The following is a 23,373-nucleotide window of genomic DNA, read 5'->3' on the forward strand; positions in this document are numbered from 1 at the left end:
AGACTTTGAAAATTTGAAAATTTAAAATGCTCTCTCACCAAGCATGATAAAATTTTGCAAATTAAAGATAAAGCATGTTGAAGAAATGAAAAAAATAAGTGCATTTGAAAGAAGACGGTAGAGAGTTCTAGTAAAACAATGTTAAATCGGTATAAGTTTAATGAAACGCAGACTTTTAATTAATTAAATAGAAGGATGATGTGAATTATTTATAATCTTAGATTAATTTTTAAAAGATCAGCCAATAATCTTTAATAATGACGAGAATCTTATCCGTCATAGAATATACGGTTTGTGGAGTGTAAAATGTTGATTCGATGAAGCGGTATCAACGTTATCCATTGCTGTACACTGTTTAAAGGATTCCCCAGTTGCTGCTCCCTGTTTTTCAGCGGTTAAGACATAAGAAAGAGCTGGAAAGTTGGATGGTAGGCCACATTTCACTTCCATTTCTTGTATATACCGATATATTTATCTCGTCCAAAAGACAAAAATACAAACAACAAATTTCATTGGCAAATTATGGCTGCCACTTCATCTTTCCCTCTTCTTCAGCTTCATTCAACCAAACCCAAATCCACAGCTTTTCCTTTAAAACCTTATGGTATGTTTAAACTTTAGCATTTTTTCCTGGTTATTTGTTTCTTTTTTAAAATTTATTTTTAAGCTTCTTTTTGCTTGTTTTATGGTGCTTTTCAGGGACATCTAAGTTTGGAATAGTGAAATGTGGGTCATCATCTAATGGTAGAGAGCCTGAATCAGTTGACAATGGTGTTAAAGGTGTGGAACGTTTACTTGAAGAAAAACGCCGGGCCGAGTTATCTGCCAGGATTGCTTCTGGAGAATTCACTGTCCAGAAATCTGGGTATTTGGTCTTTTCATTTTTGTTGCCATTTTTCTTTTGTTTTTGTTTTTTTCTTACCCTTTAATTGTGATTGTGATGGTTAATAAACTTTTGGGTATTTTTATTTTTCATCAAACAAAAAAGGATCTTGTCATTTTTCTTTATTCTCTTAAATTTCAATTAATTGTGGTAAGAATCATCTCGGTGTTCTTAAATTCTTTTGTTATCTTCCATCTCATGTGGATCGGCTTAATTATATTTATGTTGATGAATGCTATATATTCTTTTTAGTTTATTTTCTGTTTCTGATTTTGTATTTTTTATTTCATAATTTCAAACAATTTGCTTGTTCTTATGTCTTTCTGTTTATGGGAACAAGTTTTCCCTCTCTACTGAGGAACGGTTTGTCGAAACTTGGTGTTCCTGGTGAGGTTCTTGAAATCTTATTTAAATGGGTTGATGATGTTGAAGATTTTCCTAAGATTCCAGAGGCGAAAGGAGCGATAAAGGCAATCCGGAGTGAGGCCTTCTTCCTCCCTTTATATGAGCTTTATCTCACTTATGGTGGGATTTTCAGGCTGACCTTTGGACCAAAGGTTTGTGGGTCCTTTTTCTTTTTAACTTAAACGTTGTCTAGTAGATATTGTTGTCTATGATAATTGCGAATTTCCTGCTGATCATTTGGGGATATTGCTGCAGTCGTTTTTGATTGTTTCTGATCCTTCCATTGTTAAGCATATATTGAGGGACAACTCAAAGTCTTATTCAAAGGTAAACCGTATTTGTCTTTTTTATTTTCCTGTGTATTGGATGGGCTAATATTGCTTTATCATTTGTCTCATCTTTTGTCCTCTTTAATCTGAAGGGCATATTGGCAGAAATTTTGGAATTTGTAATGGGGAAGGGACTCATCCCAGCTGATGGTGAGATATGGCGCATTAGAAGACGTGCTATAGTCCCAGCACTACATCAAAAGGTGTTGTTTTTAATTTATGGATCCAATGTTATTAACAAAGAAAATTGTTTTGTTATTTATATAAGTATATTGCATGTTATCCCATTGTTATGACTTTTGATTCATGTAAAGTGAGAAAATTTATACTATGCCATTTTTCTGCTGAGAATGTGTGTCAAGTCTTAGTGCCTTTGTAGTATGTGCTTGAACTATGTATGGAAATTTCCGAGTTTTTAATAGTTAGAGTCATAATTCACAGATTAAAAAGGGAAATGAAAAAGAATATAAGCGTCTTGACTTACATAACAGAAAATAAGGGTTATTAAGGGATTTTTGGATAATCATGTAAAATGACATAGCGGTGGGTGGAACTACTAGCAGCAAATTTATTCCAAGAAAAAGTGATAAAGTAAAAGAATATTAGTTAACTATGGTTGAAAATCATTCAAAATCATTAGATGTGAGGTGTACCTTTTCAAGAATTTTTTCAACTGAATCAAGTTATTGCTTTTTTTTTTTCTTTCATGTTTAGTATGTAGCAGCTATGATTAACCTATTTGGACAAGCAACTGATAGGCTGTGCCGGAAATTAGATGATGCTGCAACTGATGGGGAAGATGTAGAAATGGAATCACTTTTCTCTCATTTGACATTGGACATTATTGGCAAGGCAGTATTTAATTATGATTTTGATTCATTAACAAATGACACTGGCATAGTTGAGGTATTTTCCTTCCTTATTCTCATTTTGGCTGGCACTTTTTGTATGCTGTCGCTACTGAGTTTCATTTACATTTTTGTTAAAACCATCTGAAATAGTTGTTGGTATTTTGGCTAGGACAGGCTGTTTACACCGTTTTGCGTGAAGCAGAAGATCGAAGTGTCTCCCCACTTCCAATCTGGGAGATCCCTATTTGGAAAGACATTTCACCACGACAAAGGAAGGTTGCAGAAGCCCTCAAATTGATTAATAATGTACTAGATGATCTGATTGTGACTTGCAAGGTAAATTTATCAGTTATGTAGTGAGATAATATTGTGCTTTCTACATTAATGTCTTCTATAATCACTGTGTATATTGAATGATATATGTTAATGTGTGAACATGTATTTTGATGTATCACACACCACATATGGTGCATGCATAATTTTTTGCAGCAATATCAAGCACTGGAAATATCCTCACATATAGATAGGGAATGTCAGACCTTAATAGATCATTCTTGGCATTTTATTGGAGATGCATAGGTTGTATGTTGATAGTAAACAAGCCCATTTGAATAATTAGCGGGCTTGGTTTTATGCTAGAGTAGCAAGCATGACGCCAAATCAGTAGAAGCCCTATGCTGATGATATTCACTATATAGGTCCCCAGCTTTTCTTTCCTTTCAATGGGGCAGAGCAGCGTCATAATCTTTGAATTTGAAAGAATTGTATTTATTATTAATTCTACAAATATGCTGCTTTTGTATTGGTTAAACTAAGTGAAATTTGCTACAAATTTATCTGAAACTCATTCACAGTTGTCATCTATACTGGGATCTGGATATTTTCTTAATTTGGTATCGGTACTCTGCTCCTTTGTAATATATCTGTGTAAGATTAAAAGTTTCATTTGCGGTTTAATATAATTGTTTAGTTGCTGGATTTTTACATATTAGTATGTGTATTACACGGTTATTAATCTTTTCACTGACTTGATTGAACGTTTTCTTTTGTTCTTTAAATTTAAAATCTGCAATTTTGAAGAGGATGGTAGAAGAAGAAGAGCTACAATTTCATGACGAGTACATGAATGAACAGGATCCTAGTATTCTCCACTTCCTACTGGCATCGGGAGATGATGTATGTATTTATAGTTATCAAATGTGTGAATTAGCAGCTCATGTATGAGATCTAAGATTTCCTTGAATCTTTTTGCAGGTTTCTAGTAAGCAACTCCGTGATGATTTAATGACAATGCTTATTGCTGGACATGAAACATCAGCTGCTGTTTTGACATGGACCTTCTATCTTTTATCAAAGGTAATTCAAAGATTAGTTCTTCTAGAAAAAGTAGTTAATTCCCCTTTCTTCTGATGTTTTAGTTCTTGTTTGTGGTCTGCACATATAAAATACTTTTGGTACTAATTTATGTGCTTTTATCATTAAATACTTCCTGTAACAACTTAATATATATAGGTAAAATGTAGATTTCTGTGGCAAAGAATTAATGCAGCAAGAATTGCAAAACACAAAGACATAAGGATTTGCTCGGTTTGATCTATACTAATCAACATTCACTGGAGAGATGGCACACAGATTCTGTATAACCTATAGTCTTTCGGAACCTTGTTCTAATAAACTAATCATACCAAAGCACTCTAATTATTTGCAGTTCATTAGAGTAACACAAATACAATAATTGTTTTGCTTCTGCTAAACTAGTGACAAGGCATGTGCCATTTTTTCATTGGGTCTGAAGAAACTAAATTCAAGACTTACTCCAATAGGCAGGAAAAACATATGACAATCTTCTATATGGTACTGCATGTTTGTTTCCTCATGCTTTTCTCCTTGCTGTTAATGTGTAGAAGAACTGGTCATGCAGTACCCTAGGGTTTTGTTTAGGTTGATGTTATGGTATCCCTTATACTTGTGATTGGTTGTACAGCTAGAATAAATAATATACCACCCATCCTATGCCAAGATTGCTTTATTTAGCGACAAATAGTAGGGTTTTGAGTTATGCCTACTGGATTGCTTTTGGAGTGTGGCAAATTGATGTTTGTTTCGAGGAAGAAGGATCTCATATTAGTCATTGTTCTCACAGACTTTAAACAAATATCATGGTTGAATGGCAACTCATTTCAAGTTCTCATTTGTTCTTTCTTCCTGATGGTTGCAGGAACCTAGTGTTGTATCCAAGCTCCAGGACGAGGTATATTTAAAATTTTTGTGCAATACTGGTAGAAAAAAGGCTAGTCTAAGCTTTCAATTCTATATAAATCTTACAATCTCTTTTTCTTATTTATTATTGCATCAAACTTCTAGGTTGATTCTGTTCTAGGAGATCGATTTCCAACAGTAGACGACATGAAGAAACTCAAGTATACAACCCGGGTTATTAATGAAGTAAGAGAATTTGTTCTATTCCCTTTCATTGTTCATCAAATATTTTGCATTAATGAATCTCATATAGAGATGATTCTTTCTAACCTTTATGCAGTCTTTGAGGCTCTATCCACAGCCACCTGTCTTAATTCGTCGTTCTCTTGAGGATGATGTGCTTGGAAAGTACCCGATAAAAAGGTCAAACCCCTAAAATCAATATCATTATCAACCTATTGGCCAGTTAGTATACACCATTCAAAACCATCTTCGAAAAATCACTTCTTGGTCTTTTTTTTGATAACTTAATGGTGGGAGAAGATTTGGTTGTTTGGTCAAATCAATAAATATAAAACTTGTAGGTATAGATTAAATGGATTTAGCAATGTTTATTACCTGATTATTACCAGATTACCTTACAAATTTGGACATATGAATAAGCATATTATCTTATATGTCTATAAGTTTTTTGTAAGATTATCGAAATGATATTGAAATTTTAAAACATTTTCTGATCATTAGGAGCTGTTTATAATTTGATTTTAGAAGCTTTCATTCTGGACTTGCACTTCCTTTTGCTTCATCTGTGACAAATATTTGTCTCTATGTATGAGTTTCTGCTAGAAAGCATGTGGGGGTGGGGAACTCTGGGGTAACTGGTTTTTTGCTTATATGGATATCTCTTATGTGTATATTGTTGCTTTATCATGAGCTTTACATGCAATTGCTATGATATGTTTGACTTTACTGATCCTTTTTTTTTTTTTTTCTGAACTCTTGACTTTATCATATATTTTACTTTTAGGGGTGAAGATATTTTTATATCAATTTGGAATCTACACCGTAGTCCAAGTCTCTGGCAAGATCCTGAGAAGTTCAACCCTGAAAGGTGGCCTTTAAATGGACCGAATCCTAATGAAACAAACCAAAATTTCTGGTAATAAATAACTATAACTTTTCTTATTGTGTCAATTATGCTTGTAGATGAGATGGCAATGAGTTTCTTCTGATTTCTATTTATTATTGTTAATTAAAAATTTAAGATGTAGTTTGGAAAAATGAAAAGTGTGTCCGGAAATTCTGTGGCTGGTTTTGTTACCACTGTATTTGAGGTCTGATTCCAGAATCCTAGAACTGAAATATCTGAATACAGTATTTAATTATTTTATCAAAATTCTTACAATTAGGATATGCATGTGTATGTTCAAATGTGTAACACGTGCGCATTTGAATTACTAAAGGCTAAGTTGCCTGTAAATCAAAAGGAAGTCTAAATATCCAGAAGTCACACTTTCTGTTAGAAAAGAGGCAAGGTTTAACTGTGTATCCCAAAAAAAATAATAAAGCAGAAACTACTGGCACATTAATTAAAACATGGTATTAAGAGCTTTTTGGCTCTGGGTCCTTTATTTCCTCAGGCTTTTAGGGAACTGTTGTGTTTGCCTGATGCATTTGTCAGGTTTATCAATAACTTTAAAGGTGACAAAACCCACTCTTTTACCTTAGTGTTTTCAACCCTAATTTTTATTCTCCTTATTAATCATATGGTCACCATTTAGCTTAGATAACTGCACTATTTAGTCAAGCTAAGGTACATTTTAATATGTTGTCTCAATCAGTTACTTGCCCCTTGTTTCAGTTACTCTTATATTTTTCCTTCAACTACAAATCACTGATATTAACTCTCGTCTCACTCAGTTACTTGCCTTTTGGTGGAGGACCTCGTAAATGTGTAGGAGACATGTTCGCATCTTTTGAGGTATTTTTATCAAAAGATATGTGTGAAAAATTCAGTCAGTACAAAAACTTGTTTGTTGCTAATTTTGTGTATTGGGTTGCATGTGTATTTGTTCTAGTTGAAACATCTGGGCTGACAAATTCTGTTCCTTGAGCCACTAGTGATTGGTGTTATGGAATCTGAAGTAGAGTTATTTTGATCTACAGACTGTTGTAGCAGTTGCAATGCTTGTTCGACGATTTAACTTTCAAATGGCGCCTAGAGCTCCACCAGTAAGTAAACTACCTTGTGATTTTTGTTCATTGCAACAATGTTTGTGCAATTTTTAAATGCAGCTAGAAAAAAGAAACAAGCTAGAGGGTATTAGACGATGCTTTTGCTAAAGCAACAGCAGAAACAAGTGGCAATGGTCACATGACAGAAATGTAGCCGGCTCTCGAACTTAGTATTTTTGAAACCCCTAGCTTCACCCCATACAAAAGAAATTCAATTTTGAGAGCTTCTATTTGCAACCCTACACCCTACAAATGCTCTCCACACGACCATTTTTTTTTTCAAAATTATTTTTACTGAAATTACTTAATTACCCTTTCTTAAACTACCTTTAAGCTCTTTTCACTTTTTAAAAGTGTCCAAATTTGCAAATCCAGAAGCTTTTAAAAGTTTTCGTATTTGCATATCCGGAAGCTTTTGAAAGTTTTTGAACTCTCATTAGGAACATTATTTAGGTGGCTTAGGAATCTCATTAGGAGCATTGGCTGTTTCCCTCCTGCAGATTGTGGGAATTCTTCATGATATGAGATTTTTTTTCTCAATTAAATTTTTGGGTTTTGTTGGAATCCCAAAAAATTAAATAAAAATTCCTTTGTTAGATTGAGATGATATTGATGAGATTGATTTTGTTTGAAACTTTAAACCTTAAACCCTAATTGTAACTCTTTAGCAAATGCTAGTTATGGTTTTTTTTTTTTTTTTTTTTTTTTTTTTTTTTTTTTTAAGATTGGTTAAATAACTTATTAGATATACGTATACAATAAGTTATAAAATTTTACTCAACACTCATATTCAGAGACTTTTAAAATTGGGATAAAAAAGGATAATTAAGTAATTTTATTTAAAGATAATTTTGAACAAAAAAAAGAAAGGGTCTTGGCAATTTAAAATATACACGATGATATGGCACGAAAATGATACAAAAAAAAAAGCATGAAGATGACATGAGTTAACATTTTAGTGAAAAATCATATATGGATTTAATAAAACAAAAAAAAAAAAATATTTCGTGTTGGCACAATTATAACAAGCAATTTTCATGTAAAACATAATACGAATACACGAATTATTAGTGTCATAACATATAGATTCAAAAATCTATAGTTAGACTTAACAAATGGAGTTGCCATCAATTTTTTTTATCTAGGTGTGATTGATCATCTAATGAATTTATCATTTTAAAGAATTTTTAAATTTGATTAAGGGTCCTTAAAAGAATAGGTTCGGGTTTACTAAGCAAAATATGGTTTGAGAGTTTGATTGCACATGAAAAAATTATAGCATCCCCATATGCCCATATAAAGGATGATATCGTTTTATTTTAAATTTATCCTGAGGTCTTGACTCTTATAGTTTTAAATCTTAATATTGAATATTGAAAATAACTTTTAAGTTTTTTCATCAATCTGATAAAATTTTTAAAAGTATTTTCACCTCAAGAGTATTTAATAATTTCATTTCTTTTCTTGAAGAGCTTTTGTTGTCAGAAAAAGATTTAATTATTTTTTGTTAGTTTTATTTTTTTGGTTTTTGTTTATTAAAAATATATTTAATTATTTTACAATTTGGGCTAAATTAGAAATTTTTTCTCTTTTGAATTTTTAAATTCTCCATCATTTGGGCTTATATAGAAAATTTTTTATTTTTTTGGTTTTTTTTTGGAAAGAAAATAATATGATAATTATTTTTTTTGAAATTTCATTTAAATTCTTCTATTATTTGGGACAAATTTAAAAAAACTTATCACTTAGAGATTTCTTAGAAATTTATCATTTGAAATTTTTAAGAATCTCATTATTGGGTAATTATTAAATATTTTCAACCAAAATTTTATTTTAACTTATTATTATTCTTTCTCTTTTTTTTTGTTTGAAAATAAATATTAATTATTGTTATTAAAATTTTATTTTGATTATTAGGTCAAATTTAGAAAAAATTTTTTTTCTAAGAATTTTATAAAAATTTACTGTTTGAAATTTTTTAAAATTTCATCATTGGATAATTTGTATTTATTCTTAAAAATATTTTATTTTATTTTATTTTTTAAATTTAATCATGTAAAACTACCTCTAAAAATAAACAAACACATAAATAAATAACTAAATAAAACAAAAAAATACAAAAAAAAGAAACGGCATAACTAAAGTGGCTTGGTGTGGTTCGGCTCTAGGCACAGAAAGTAGCTCGACGACTCGGCTCGGTTGTAGGGTTTGGTTAGGATGCGGGTTGGCGCAATAGATTGTGCTTGGGTCGGGTTGGCTTGAATGAAAATGGGTAGATCTTGGGGGCTTCTTACGATGAAACGACGTCATTTTTAGAGGGTATAAAAGGCAAAATTTTTTTTTTCCTCAAATCTCTCTTTCTCCTTCTTTCTTTTCTTTTTTTTCTCTCTCTCTCTATCTAAACCCCGATGAACTCCTATTGAATCTTTGTCAGATTCTGAAAAATTTTATTGGAATCTGGGTTGATTCATCGGATGTTTGTCGAAAAATTCAAACATCGTTAGAATCTTCAATCGGATTTTAGAAAATGCGTCGAAAAATTCAATTGACGCAAAAAAACTCACCAAAAATTAAAAAAAGTCGTTGGAATCTGAGAATTTTTTAGATTTTTTCAAAAAAAAAAAAACTTCTTTTTTTAGAACCTTAAAAAATCTTCAAAAAATTTTCTTGACTGCTTTCTACTGTTCTATGTGATTTGTCTCACTAATTTTTTGATCTGTGTGATTTGGGTTTGTATTTATAAGGTTTTGATCAAAAGAACCCTACATTAAAAAAGAATTTAATCCCCTTTTAATTTTAACTTTAGATTTTAAGTCCAATTTTAACTCATCACCTATAGTCCCGCACAAATTCAACTTGCCAGAGTTTTTTCATTTTTATTATTTATTTTTTTAATTAATAAAAACCAGATTGAGAATAATCCCATACAGATTGAGGTATTTACAGTTGTCCCTCTTTGCACATTTTTTGTGAAATAAAAATTATGTAAAGACGTAGACAACCTAATGGGAATTAACACATTTTTTTGTTTTGTTTTTGTTATGTTTTTTTTTTTTTTTTTTATAAACATACTTAGACTTCATAAAAATTAATCTAAACAGAGGCTCAACGACTTTAAAGAATAAATAAAATTCGTCTAAACAGAGGCTCAACGACTTTGAAAAATAAATAAGGCTTCTCTAAATAAAGGCTCAACAACTTTGAAAAATAAATAAAGTTTCTCTAAACTGAGGTTCAACGACTTTGAAAAATAAATAAGGCTCTTCTAAGCAGAGGCTCAATGACTTTGAAAAATAAATAAAGCCCCTCCATGCAAAGGCTCAACAACTTTGCAAAATAAATAAGGCTTCTCTAAATAAAGGCTCAATGACTTTGAAAAATAAATAAAGCTTCTCGATAATCATGTCCAAAAGAGTCATAAATCATGTCTGAAGAAATTTTAGGAGATTATGCTTGAAAGCCTTACAAATCGTTCATAATACTAAGAAATATTTTTTTTCAAGAATTAGAATCTTACTTCAAAAGTATTATTTTTTTCAAATGAGAATATGGAAATCTTTCACTTGAAAGTCTTTATATTTATTCTCTCCATGGGGATCTTGAAATATCCCTAATTCATGCACTAGATGTTTTCACATACAATGCATGCTATGCACTAAACATTCAAAAATGAAATGCATGCTATGCTAATGTTGATTAATTTTGCTTCAATTGTGGTACTCAAGTTTCTCAAGCTCTCTTCTTAGGCCTTAAACCCTTCAATCTTCAGGTACTAAGACCAAATTGATGTAATTCTTAATCATTCCTCTCATTTAACTCCCATATTCTCTTTTTAAAGAAATCTTTTTTCAAATTCAATGTCCTTATTAAGAATTGAACATTTCATACTTGCTTTTATCACTCTTTAACTTTTCTAAGGTAATGTAAAAATCTTTCATGCTATTATTTATTTATCAATCATTATTTTAATTTCAAAAAGTAAAAATGCAATCACATATTTCTCGCATTGCAAGGTAGTAAAGAGAAAAGAATTGGAATGGTTTGAAAATAATCAACAAAAGAAAAACACAAAGAATGAAGTGAAATATCTTTTATTAAAAAAAATGGTAGCATAACTTTGGCTGTTGAACAATATGAAAAGAAAAGAGAGTTACAAAAGTGAGTATAGGTTAACAACGCTTAAAATAAACAATAAAAAAATCAGGATAACATATCTTGAATTTTTTTGAAAAACTCAACCATCTGATGCCCTTAACTTGGAGCGAATTAGAACATGCTAGCTTCTATGCTGGTGAATTCCCAAATTCGATGTTGTATCCTCATCATCTAAGCTGCTTCTTTAGGTTTTTAACTTAGATGAACCCTCTCTTTATTCAAATCGCCCTTTTGGGGTTTTCGATTTGAGTCTTTCTTTTTTCATTTGTTTTTTTTTTCTTTTTTTAAGTATAGTACTTTTTCACAGCATTAAAATTTATAGGATGAAGTAGATCATCTCTATCTATTTCAGCTAATATCAATGCTTTACTCGAGAAAGCTCGTTTTATGATATATGGCCCTTTTCAATTCGAGATCCATTTTTCTCTATTATCATGCTGGTTTAGGAGAATTTTTTCAAGACCAATTCTCTTTTTCGGAAACAACAGGGGTGACCTTTTTATCATGAGCTTTCTTTATTTTTTTCTGATATAGCTGACTATGACATAGCGTTGTCAATCTCTTTTCTTTAATGAAATTCAACTGTTCATAGTGCACTCGAATCCATTTAGCATCTTTCAGCCTAACTTTCTTTATAACCTTAAGGATGAAATTTTTATTTTTACTGGCAGTACAACTTTTATCCCATAAACTAAAAAAATAAGGTTACCCTAGTAAAGGTACGCATTGATGTCTGATAAACATGCAGTGCAAATGACAACTTCTAATGCCATTATTTATAGGTCTTGTTTATCTTTTCAAGAATTCTTTTTATATTCTTATTTGTCATCTTAATTGCCCCATTCATTTTTGAACGGCATGGCACTGAATTATGATGCTTAATCTTATACTGAGCATATATTTCTTGTATCATTTCACTATTTAGGTTTTTGACATTATCTGTCCATATCTATAAATGATCTTTTTCTTTATTAACTTGTAGACTATAGATTGTGTCACAGTTTCAAATGATGCTGCCTCTATCCATTTCATGAAATAATCTATCATCATGAAAATGAACCTATGCCTATTAGAAGCCTTTGGGGTAATAGGACTAATAACATCCATGCCGCACATAAAAAATGGCCAAGGTGGTGTCAAAACATATAAAGCAGTTGGTGGAGCATGAATCTTATTAGCATAAATCTGGCACTTATGACATTTTCGAGCATCGTCAATGTAGTCGCTCTTCATTGTCAACCAATAGGCCCATGCTCTCATGATTTGTCTTGCCATTATATGTCAATTTGCATGTGCCCCACATATTCCATCATGCATCTCCTTAATAATCTTATTCGCCTCAGTTGCATTTACGCATCTCAATAGCACTTGATCATGGCTCTTTTTATACAAGACATTTTCATCTAGAAAAAAGGTCATAGCTAATTTTCTGATGACTCTTATTATTTTCAGTTGCTTGATTTCTGTATTACTAAGTTTTAATGTACTGTAAAATATCATAATACCACGATTTCTCATCTTTTTTTTTTTATATTAAAGCAATGAACTAGCATATCCTTAACATCTAGCTTGATGTGTTGAATGTCAATGTTATCATTAATTCGAATCATTGTTGCCAAAGTAGCCAAGACATCAGCAATTAGATTTTTCTCACGAGGCAAATAATCAAACTGAATATCTTTAAACTGCTTGATCAACTCTAGGATACTTGTGATATGGGATGAGTTTTGAATCTCTCATCTCTCAATCTCTTTTCAACTGATGTACAACTAGAGCCGAGTCTCGAAATAATTTTAATATTCTAACATTTTTGTCTATAGTAGCTTGCAGACCCATGACATAAGCCTCATATTCAACGATGTTATTTGTGCAATTAAAATTCAACCTCGTTGTTATAGGATAGTATCATTCTTTTAAAAAAATAAAAATTGCTCCAATTTCATATCTCAAGGCATTGGCAACTCCATCAAAATATATTTTTCAACACTTTTCTTCATGCCCTTCTTTCTTCAATTGGGAAATAATCATCAAATCTTTATTAGAAAATTTCAATCTCATTAGCTCTTAATTTTCAGTAGCACGATCTGCGAGAAACTCGGTTATATCATTTTTTTTATTACCTTCTGGCTTACATATATGATATCATACTCTAAGAGTATTATTTGCTATCTAGTAATTTTTTCAGATAAATAAGATTTTTCAAAGATGTATTTGATTGGATCCAATTTTGTTATAAGTCAAGTGGTATGATAGAGCATGTACTGTCTGAGTCTTTTGCTAGTTCAAGTTAATGCACAAAACATTTTCTCTAAAGAAGAATACTTGGACTCATATTTTGTGAATTTCTAACTTAGGTAGTAAATAACTCTCTCTTTCGGTTAGACTCATCTTATTGCGTTAACACATATCTTATCGAATTCTTGTACACTGTCAGGTATTAAATCAAAAGTCTCCTTGGAACATGCAGCATTAGTATTGAAAGATTTGACAAGTATTGCTTAATTTTATCAAAAGTCATTTGTCATTCCTTATTCCATTCTCCAGGGTTATTCTTGCAGAGAAACTTAAAAATAGGATCACAATTATAGGTAAGCTGAGAAATAAATCGAGAAAACTTCGAACTTCTTTTAGTGTGCTTGAAGGTGACAAATTCTGAATGGCTTGTATTTTGTTTGGATCGACCTCAATCTCTCTTTCACTGACCATGAAGCCTAGTAGCTTCCCTAACCTAGCCTTGAAGGTGCACTTAGCTGGGTTCAACTTGAGTTGAAATTTTTTCAACCTGTCAAATAATTTTCTGAGGTTGGTGACATGATCTTTTTTTTTTTCGAGATTTCACGATCATATCATTCATATATATTTCAATCTCTTTATGCATCATGTTATGAACGTGTGTCACCATAGCTCTTTGATATGTTGTCCCAATGTTTTTTAAACTAAAAAGCATGATTTTGTAGCAAAATGTCCCCTACATGGTCACAAAAGTGATCTTTTTCATGTCATATTTTATCATTTTTATCTGGTTATACCTTGAGAACCCATCCATGAAAGAAAATATAGAATTTTTGGTTGTATTGTCCACCAGAGTGTCAATATGAGGCAAAGAAAAGTTATCATTTGGGCTAACCTTATTCAAATCATGATAATCTACACACATTCGCGCCTTCTCATCTTTTTTAGAGATTGATACTATGTTGGTTACCCATTTCGGATACTTGGTTACTTGCAAAAAACCTGCATTGAATTGCTTTTCACCTCTTCTTTAATCTTTAGCAACATTTCAGGCTTCATTCATCTTAGTTTCTGTTGGACTAGTTTACATTCTGGCTTCAAAGGCAATTTATGTTTCACGATTTTCGTGCTAAACCTAAGCATATCTTGATAAGACCAAACAAACACATCTATGAATTCTCAAAGTAGATTTTTCAATCGTTACCTATCTTCTAATGAAAGTGAAGTGCCGATTCTAACATATTTTTTATTCTCTTTACCTTTTAAATTCACCAATTTAGTTTTCTCCAATGAGGCTCAATTGATTTATTTTTTTGCTCAATTAATCTCATTAGGTCCAGAGGAATAACATACTCTTTAGAATTATTTTGTTATCAAGTTCATCAATGTTAATCGATTTTTCAAAATTAACCCCTTGATCATTATCATGATTACCTTCCTATTCATTTAAGGACCTGAAATTGAATGAAATAAGATATGTTGATAAGATGTGTTTAGAAAATGAAAAAATGAAAGCATTAGAAGAAATGAATGAAAATGTATCCTTCCTAATTTTTATTAAAATAATAATAGATAAATGGCCTAGACACAAAAGATCATTCAAATGCTTTTGAACATAAGCTATTGGGATGTACAATTACATTGAATTGGTCTCAAGGATAGCAGGCATTTCGATGATGCTTTAATTGTTTAGCTTTTAATTTGACGGACAAAGGCGTACCCATATTTCTTACTTGTACCCATTTTCATCTTCGATCGTATAGATAAACAACTTGGCGAAGGTTTTCTCCATGCTCAACCCAAATCTTCATTTGCATCTGAGTACATGAATCCTCCAGGCTTGAAGATATCATAGGGTGCAAGATGACCATTAATCTTACTATCATTCTTTCTCTCCTATTTGTTTTTTTTTTTTTTATCTCTCATTCATCTGTTTGATAGCCTAAACGTAACCTTTCACTGTTGTCGATTATCATCGGGAGTTCTTTTATCCTTTGTAAATTTTTTTTTAGTCCTACTTCAGATACCAATTCTTGTTGAGTATTTGACTCATCACTATCTTTGAAAATTGTTGACTTATAGATCTTTCACCCATAAAATTAACCAGTTCAAAAGATCGATAAGAACGTTTTAGTGCATTTTCAGTAGCCTTACCATATGGGGTATTCAGTGATTGAGTCACCAGTATATCTTCTTCTTTAAACACTACCACCAATTGACCTTTCACATTAAACTTGATCTTTTGATGTAAGGTAGAAGGAACAACAGCTACCATGTGAATCGATGGTCTTTCCAATAAGCAGTTATAAGATGGGGAGATATCCATCACCTGAAATTTTACATTAAATGTGCATGGCCTAATTGCAAAGACATCTTTATATCTTTCATAACTTCACACTTGGTCCCATCGAAAGCTCAAATGACCATATGGCTACTTTTCATGTATGAGTAATCAATAGGTAACCTTGTCAAAGTTGACATAGGCATGATGTTAAAAGTAGAACCATTACCGATAAAGACCTTAGCTATAGTATGGCTCTTGCACTTGATAGTGATATGTATAGCTTTGGTGCTGCCTTTTTTTTTTGGAGTAATTTCATCGTTACTGAATGCTATATAATTTGGCATTATTAGTTTTTCAGCTAAGTGGTTCACATATTTAACAGACACATTGTGTACCACATATGCTTAGTTTAACACTTCTAGTAAAAAGCATTTTGATGCGATTCAAAATTTAATAACGGTAATAACAATGAGTTTCGTGCTGGCATCTTATTCAATTGTTTAACCACAGAGTATTCACTGTGCTTTATTAGCTTTAAGAATTCATACGCCTTTTTTTTTATACCTACTTTTGACATTCTTCTTCGGGCACCATTTTCGGATTATCTTGTTTTTCCATTACTTTAGCATTTTTTTTCCTAGCTTTTTTCAACATTTTCGAAGTATAGCATCTTTCACTTTGGGTAATGCCACCTACATCAGTGATATTGGTAGCTTCAGACTTAGGTGCATTCTCTTTTTATCCTTAGACTACTATATCACAGCCATATTTTTATGGCATAGCTTTATTGTCCTTGTAAGGGAATGGAGTAAGAGCTTAAAAGTTATTGGCCTAGGGATGAACTTTTTGACTTTTGACTTTGGCTTATCTCTATAATAAATTGTTATCGGTCTTGGAAACAATTTTGATGGTTTATCGATTATAGCCATTTTAGCTTTTTTTGAAACCTCCCCCTCTTCATAAAGCTCTATTTCGTAAGAATTTATGAGCTTTTGCACCTTTTGACGAAATTGTTCGTAGGTTTCGATAGAGTGGCTAGATGCCCCATTATGATATTTACAGTTGCTATTTGATACATATTTTTCATGATAACTGTGTGGACTCACTGGTTGTATCATGTCAGCTTTTCATAAGGTATCAAATAATTGACTGAGAGGTGTCTTGATTTTTGTCACTTTTTTTTTTCAGATAACATTTTCGATCTTCACTTATAGCATTCACATTGTGGTTAGGCAAAAACTGCCACTAATATTAGGTGTGGTTACCTCTTTTGTATCAAAGTTGATTATTCTATCCTTGATTAATCGTTGCATTTTATGTTTCAAAATAGTGTAATTCTTAGCAGAATGATCAATAATTTCATAGTGATAGTCACAATGGGCTGTAGGATCATACCACTAGGGGTAAAGTGGCTTAAATGGCTTTAATCGGCTATGAGCAATTAAGTGGTTGTTGTAAAGCTTTTGACATAACTCCATATATATCATAGGGATTGGGTCAAATATGGGTTTTTCGTGAATAGTTCATTGTTCTCGTGAACCATGTATTAGGCTAGTAGGATGGGTCTGAAGTATTGGGGGAAGTTGAGCATTAGGATTGTATGTGACAGTTTGAGGTCTGAAAGTGGGCTGGTATGTTGAAGGATATGATGGTTGTAGGATTGGTTGATATGGGTAAGGGGAAGCATTATTCACTGCTGGGTAGTATGGAGAATAGCCTTGTGGTGGATAAGGTTGATATCCTTTGAACTGTTGTTTTTCAAAGCAACAAAATTTTTGATTGCATTCTCTATCCTCTTTTCATAATAGAAAGATTTTAAAGAGTTGACAAATAACACTGTGGTCTCTTTCTCAGTTAGAAGAGGTTGCACTTGAGTAGCTATATCCTTCCACTTCTAGCATATTCCTTGAATGATTCAGTTACTTTTTTCTTCATATTCTGCGAGGACAAACGATCAGGAGCTAAATCTATGATATGTTGGTATTAACTAATGAAATCATGGGTCGTATCACTTTAAAAACGAAGGTAGATCCTGTCCAATTGGATATATTACATAGTAGTAGAGCCAATAAGGCTGTTTTAAAATACATGCATTAATAGCTTCTCATCATGAGTATGAGCAATCACTTTTTGACAATACATGGTAATATGAGTCTTTAGACACTTAGTATCATCATATTTCTCAAACTCTGGTACCTTGAACTTTGAAAAAATAACAATATCTCAGACTAAACAGAGCCCAGCAGCATCTACGGAACTATAAAAACTAAGCAGCATCTACGGAACCATAAAAACTAACTTTCTATTGCTCGCAACCTTTCCTCTAATATACTTATTTTTTTATCAGCTATTGAGTCCCTCAACGACTTGTCCCCTTTTGGTTTTAATTTTTTTTTCTCTTTTAGATCGTCCAAATCAGGAGCCTGGATTGGTTCCATTATCTTTTCAGTAAAGACATGATTCACATAGCTATGGTAATGCCCTAGATTTGAAGTTAATGGTGTTCCAGGGTATGTATACCTTATAGGGTATGTGAATTGTTGTGGTGGTGCAACTTAAGTGGACTGGGCTTGCTGCGGACTAAAACCAGGAGGATACAAAAGATCAATCACCTCTTGTGATGGATGGTCCTACTAGCTAGTATTTTTCTTTATCCCTTTCCCTTTATTTAACTTGCTCAAAGCATCCAGAATCTTATTCAACTCCTCTTCAAGTTTCTCTTGAGCTTTTTCTATCCTTTCGAAATGATTGAAAATTTTTTATTCTATTTGTCTGGCTTGAGCTTTTGTATTGTATTGGTGAGTTGAGTATGTAGGGTTTTTGCTTGGTGGAGTTATCTTTGAACCTTGAGTACCACAATTATATATTATTAGAAATGCTATGCTTTATGTTTGGAATATTGATGCATAAATGGAATATGCATTTTCATGGATGAAATCTAATATGACAATGATGCAGATGCATAATGTTAAATATGACAATGAAAATGATGCATGACATGATAATGCAAATGCACAAAGTTAAACAAGCAAAATGATTAGATCATAAACTGTTCTTTTTTGTGTCTTAACTTCGGATTACATTTATCAACGGGTAGGAATGGCTCTATCTTAAAGCTGGTCTCTTAAGTGTAGATTATATGCAAGGTTAGGTGATTTTGACCACTAAAGATTTTCAAATTGTTCCTTACATCATTTTCCATCACAGACTAGTAAGGCATTCTAATCTTCACCCATCACAGGCTACAAATGAAAAAGATTCAATTTGAGTGAGAGTATTTCGTTAGCCATTGTGAAGATTATAATCTCATGAGAGTGTAGGTATTTTACTTTCTCTTAAGATGGACGGAGTTGGGTATAGAGCTCATGTAATGCAAATGCATATGATAGTGTGTTTGAAGAAACATATAATTGTCAACCTCACATAAATCAAATAAGAGACAAAAAACGAAAAATGTTAGTAAACAAATAATTACAACTCAAAACCATTAGATCAAATGATAAGATAAAATCAAAATGTTATGGCCACCAATTTTTTTTATTTAGGTGTGATCGGTTACCTAATGAATCTACCCTTTTAAGGAACTCTTAAGCTTGACTAAGAGTCCCTAAAATAATAGGTTCGGGTTTACTAACTAAAATAGGGTTCGGAATTTCGATCACATATTGGGAAGGTTATAGCACCTTCACATACCCATCCAAAAGATGGTATCATTTTATTTTAAATTTATCCTAAGGTCTTAACTTTAATAGTTTTAAATTCTAATATTGAATATCGAAAATAACTTTTAAGATTCTCTATCAATTTGATAAAATTTTTAAAAATATTTTCTCACTTCAAGAGTATTCAAGAATTTCATTTGTTTTCTTGAAGAGGCTCTGTCGTCGAAAAAAGATTTAGTTATTTTTTGTTAGCTTTATTTTTTTAGTTTTTGTTTATTGAAAATATATCTAATTATTTCATAATTTAAGTCAAATTATAAATATTTTTTTTTTAGAATTTTAAATTCTCCACCATTTGAGCCAATTTAATTTTTTTTTATTTTTTTATTTAGAAAGAAAAAATATGATAATTATTTTTCGTGAAATTTCATTTAAAATTTTTCACATTTTAGGACAAATTTAAAAAAATTTCTCATTTAGAGATTTTTCAAGAATTTACCATTTCATTGGATAGTTATCAAATATTTTCAATCAAAATTTTATTTTAACTTATTATTTTTCTTTTTTTTTGTTTGAAAATAAATATTAATTATTGTTATTGAAATTTTATTTAAATTATTTCACAATTTGAGACAAATTTTAAAAAAATTTCTCATATAAGAATTTTATTGAAATTTACTATTTGAAATTTTTAAAAATTTTCTCATTGGATAATTAATATTTATTCTAAAAAAATATTTTATTTTATTTTTTAAAATTTACTCATGTAAAAATACTTCTAAAAATAAACAAACACATAAATAAATAACTACATAAAATAAAAAATAATAAAAAAAAAGAAAAAAAAAAGAAAAAAAAAAGAAACGGTTCTGTTGGAGTGGCTTGGCACGGTTCGATTCTAGGCACAGAAAGCGCTCGACCACTTGGCTCGAAAGCTCGGCTCGGCTGAAAGGTTTGGTTAGGATGCGGGTTGACAGAACGGGTTGCGCTCGGGTTAGGTTGGTCCAAGTGGAAACGCGCAGATCCTAGAGGCTTCTTACAGTGAAAACGGTGTCATTTTTAGAAGGTATAAAAGATCGAAAACCCTCTTTTTTCCTTAGATCTTTCTTTCTCCCTTTCTCTCATTTTCTTTTTCTCTTCGTCTCTCTCTAAACCTCGATGAACTCTGGTTGAATCTTTGTTGGATTTTGAAAAATCACGTCAGAATCTGGGATGGTTCTTCAAAAGTTCGTCGAAAAATTAAACGTCGCTGGAATCTTCAAACGGATTCTGAAAAATTTGTTAAAAAATTTAATCGGCATTGAAAAATTCATTGAAAATTGACAAAAGTCATCGGAATCTGAAAATTTTTCAGATTTTTTCAGAAAAGAAAAAAAAATCTACTTTTTTTTTAGAACACCAAAAGATCTTCAAAAAATTTTCTTGATTGCTTTTTGCTTTTTTGTGTAATCTATCTCTTTGAGTTTTTGATCTATGTGATTTGTGTGTGATTTGGGTCTATATTTATAGGGTTCTGATCAAAAGAACCCTATACTAGAAAAGAATTCAATTCCCTTTTAATTTTAGCTTCAGATTTAAAGTCCAATTTTAACTCCTCACATAGTCCTGCACAAACTCAACCTGCCTGGGTTTTTTCGTTTTTTTCATTTTTATTACTTATTTTTTTAATTAATAGAAACTAGATTGAGTAGAACTCCAAATAAATTGAGGTGTTTACAATTAGTATTTTACATGACATGAATACACGAATTGTTAGGTCTATGCGTGGAGAGCATTTATGGGGTGCAAATAGAAGCACCCTTCAATTTTATGCTAAGATTAAAATACCCTTCCATAATTGAAAAAAATCTGAACTACGCCTTTCATGAATAAATTAACGTCCTTTTGGCAGAATTCCTCTTTTCTGTTCCTGTGAACTTCAAATGTTGACTCTGTTGCTCCTGCATTAAATAGTTGAATGACTAGATCAATCGTTTTGATTACTCTAATTATTCATGCACATTTACCAGTGATGATGACATTTATACTACATTGAGACATTCACATTTTAATATAATCAATATTGGCTGAATAGAATAAGAACTATTGCGTGCCTGCATCTGGACACAACTGAATATAATCAAAGCATTTAAGTAGAAAGAACTAAGCAATTTTTTGAAGTTGAAATACCACTACCTAGCCAAGATGTGATTGATTTTCCATTGAGAGTTCCATAATTATTTGAATGTGCTTCTACATGAGTTTAGCATAGTTGTGATGACACATAATATCATAGTAATTGAAAAAGGAAAATAGATATACCTTAAAAATCAATCAAATCCATACGTAGGTTGAGATGACTACTGGTGCAACTATCCACACAACGGAGGGGCTGAAGATGACAGTTACACGAAGAATGAAGCCACCAATTATCCCTGAACTAGGCATGCAGGGATTGAAGATGGAAACATCTGCCAGAATTTCTGTAGAAGAGATCCAAATTGGTGAGAAAGGTGAAGTTTCTCAAGCTCATTCATAAGTAGAATAGCTTGCTACATTCAGCTTCATTACACAATACATTTATAGCAAGGGGAAGTAATATCGGTGGGCAAACATTGGAATAATGTTCTTAAAGATTAGTAAGCTTCCCCTTCGCTCCCTGTTTAATGCAATCAGAATAATTGATTACTTTGCAACTTATTATTTATTTTTGGTGCAAATTGCAAATTACAAGTACAGGTATTGTCTTCTTGCAATAAAGTCCATGCGGATGAGAATTTGGGTTTCAAAATAGGTTTGAGGTTGTACAGGAACTAAATAAAAAAAAGGTTTTAAGATGAACATTAGGTACATGCAAGTAAACTGGTTCTAGAGATCAAGAGGACATCAATGGTAAATTGAATGTTTTCTCCACAGTATTATTCATTATCTAGAGCCACAAAATAGTTGGTTTAATAATTTTATGTCAGCTACCTTGCCTAATGCCTTCTGACTTGAATGGATGATGGTAGATCATTCAAGTTTCTTTTCTATCAAGTTTTAATGGTCTCAGTCCCAAACATTACACTTCCACTAAAATCATGCACAAGCAATGAGTTATCCATTTTTATTCTAATTCCTATGTTACATATGAGCAACATGCTTGACATCTCAATATTAATGCACAAATTCTTTGTCATTAATGAAATACGTATTGCTAGCTTGCCATATACATGAGGGATTCAAAGTCCAACAGGACAATATGCTTGTACTAGTACTTTTTTTTTGGGTGAACATATGTTGATATTCATCAAAATGATTGCAGTTATCATGTGATGGCATAAATTGTGCCAGGGTAGTGAAATTGAAATAATGATCATTTCCAATCTAGTTAATCTCGACTAAATGCATAATAAGAAGACTAAACGTAATTGATCGGTATGCATTGAAGAATTTTGTTAAATGTGCAGGTTGGGATGTTTTTACTGAGAGCTCATGCTTTCCTTGATCTATCAAGAATGCATAGGTTGCTTTCAAGGTTAATATTGGCTTTATTTTTCCTTAACATGAGCTAGCAATTTGTTAGCTTTTGTTTGCAAATCCTCTATTACATTTTAATTCTTTACGACAGTGTTTTATATTATGTAAGAGCAACTGTGAACTCTATATATCCCTCTTAAATCGCCCATTTGTAACGTTCTGTTCGTTTACAGTTTTAGTGCCTTTATTTTTGTGGAATCTTGTATTTTGATTTCATTGTTTGAGCAAAGGCTGTCGATTGGCTAAAGCCCTTGTATTACTTATGCAGTAATTGGAGTCACAGGAGGAACACATTCCTTTTCTTTTATATTTATTACTCACATATAAGGTCGGCAATCTGACCTGTCCTCGACGGGTTCCGACCCGACCTGACCCTATGGGGTCAGTTTTTTTTTTTTTTTTTTAATTCGAATTTTGAGTCGGGTCGGATCGGGTAAAGTTATGAAATAATCGGGATCGGGTCGGATTCGGGTTTTAGGTAAATCCGACTCGACCCGATATTATATAAAAAATTATTTTTTAATTAATTTTTTAATTAATTAATTTATATATATATTTATATAATAATATTTTTAACTATTTATATTTAAAAAATAATATTTTATTAATTTCAGATCAGATCGGATATGATTTATATAGT

At 31.6% G+C, this 23,373-nt stretch overlaps 1 protein-coding gene across 2 annotated transcripts; it reads left to right on the top strand.

The window, feature by feature from the left end:
- The first annotated feature begins 285 nt into the window (after positions 1-285).
- On the top strand, positions 286-22,980 carry LOC111296360 (protein LUTEIN DEFICIENT 5, chloroplastic-like). Of its 2 annotated transcripts, XM_022890623.2 has the most exons (17): positions 286-604; positions 700-865; positions 1,224-1,440; positions 1,544-1,615; positions 1,710-1,820; positions 2,332-2,523; positions 2,643-2,804; positions 3,549-3,644; positions 3,723-3,824; positions 4,687-4,719; positions 4,833-4,913; positions 5,008-5,090; positions 5,695-5,826; positions 6,588-6,648; positions 6,834-6,899; positions 21,565-21,727; positions 22,664-22,980. In XM_022890623.2, exons 1-17 carry the CDS (start codon positions 523-525, stop codon positions 22,699-22,701), a joined length of 1,857 nt encoding a protein of 618 aa, XP_022746358.2. In that variant the 5' UTR covers positions 286-522; the 3' UTR covers positions 22,702-22,980. The 2 variants fall into 2 exon arrangements, with proteins under 2 accessions (XP_022746358.2, XP_089625310.1); XM_089769184.1 differs by lacking the exon at positions 22,664-22,980 and having other exon boundaries at positions 331-604; positions 21,565-21,950.
- Positions 22,981-23,373: the final 393 nt, after the last annotated feature.

This window comes from Durio zibethinus, chromosome 12 (genome assembly GCF_047325235.1).
Source record: "Durio zibethinus cultivar Kanyao isolate XHJ-2024 chromosome 12, ASM4732523v1, whole genome shotgun sequence".
Classification (NCBI taxonomy): Eukaryota; Viridiplantae; Streptophyta; class Magnoliopsida; order Malvales; family Malvaceae; genus Durio; species Durio zibethinus.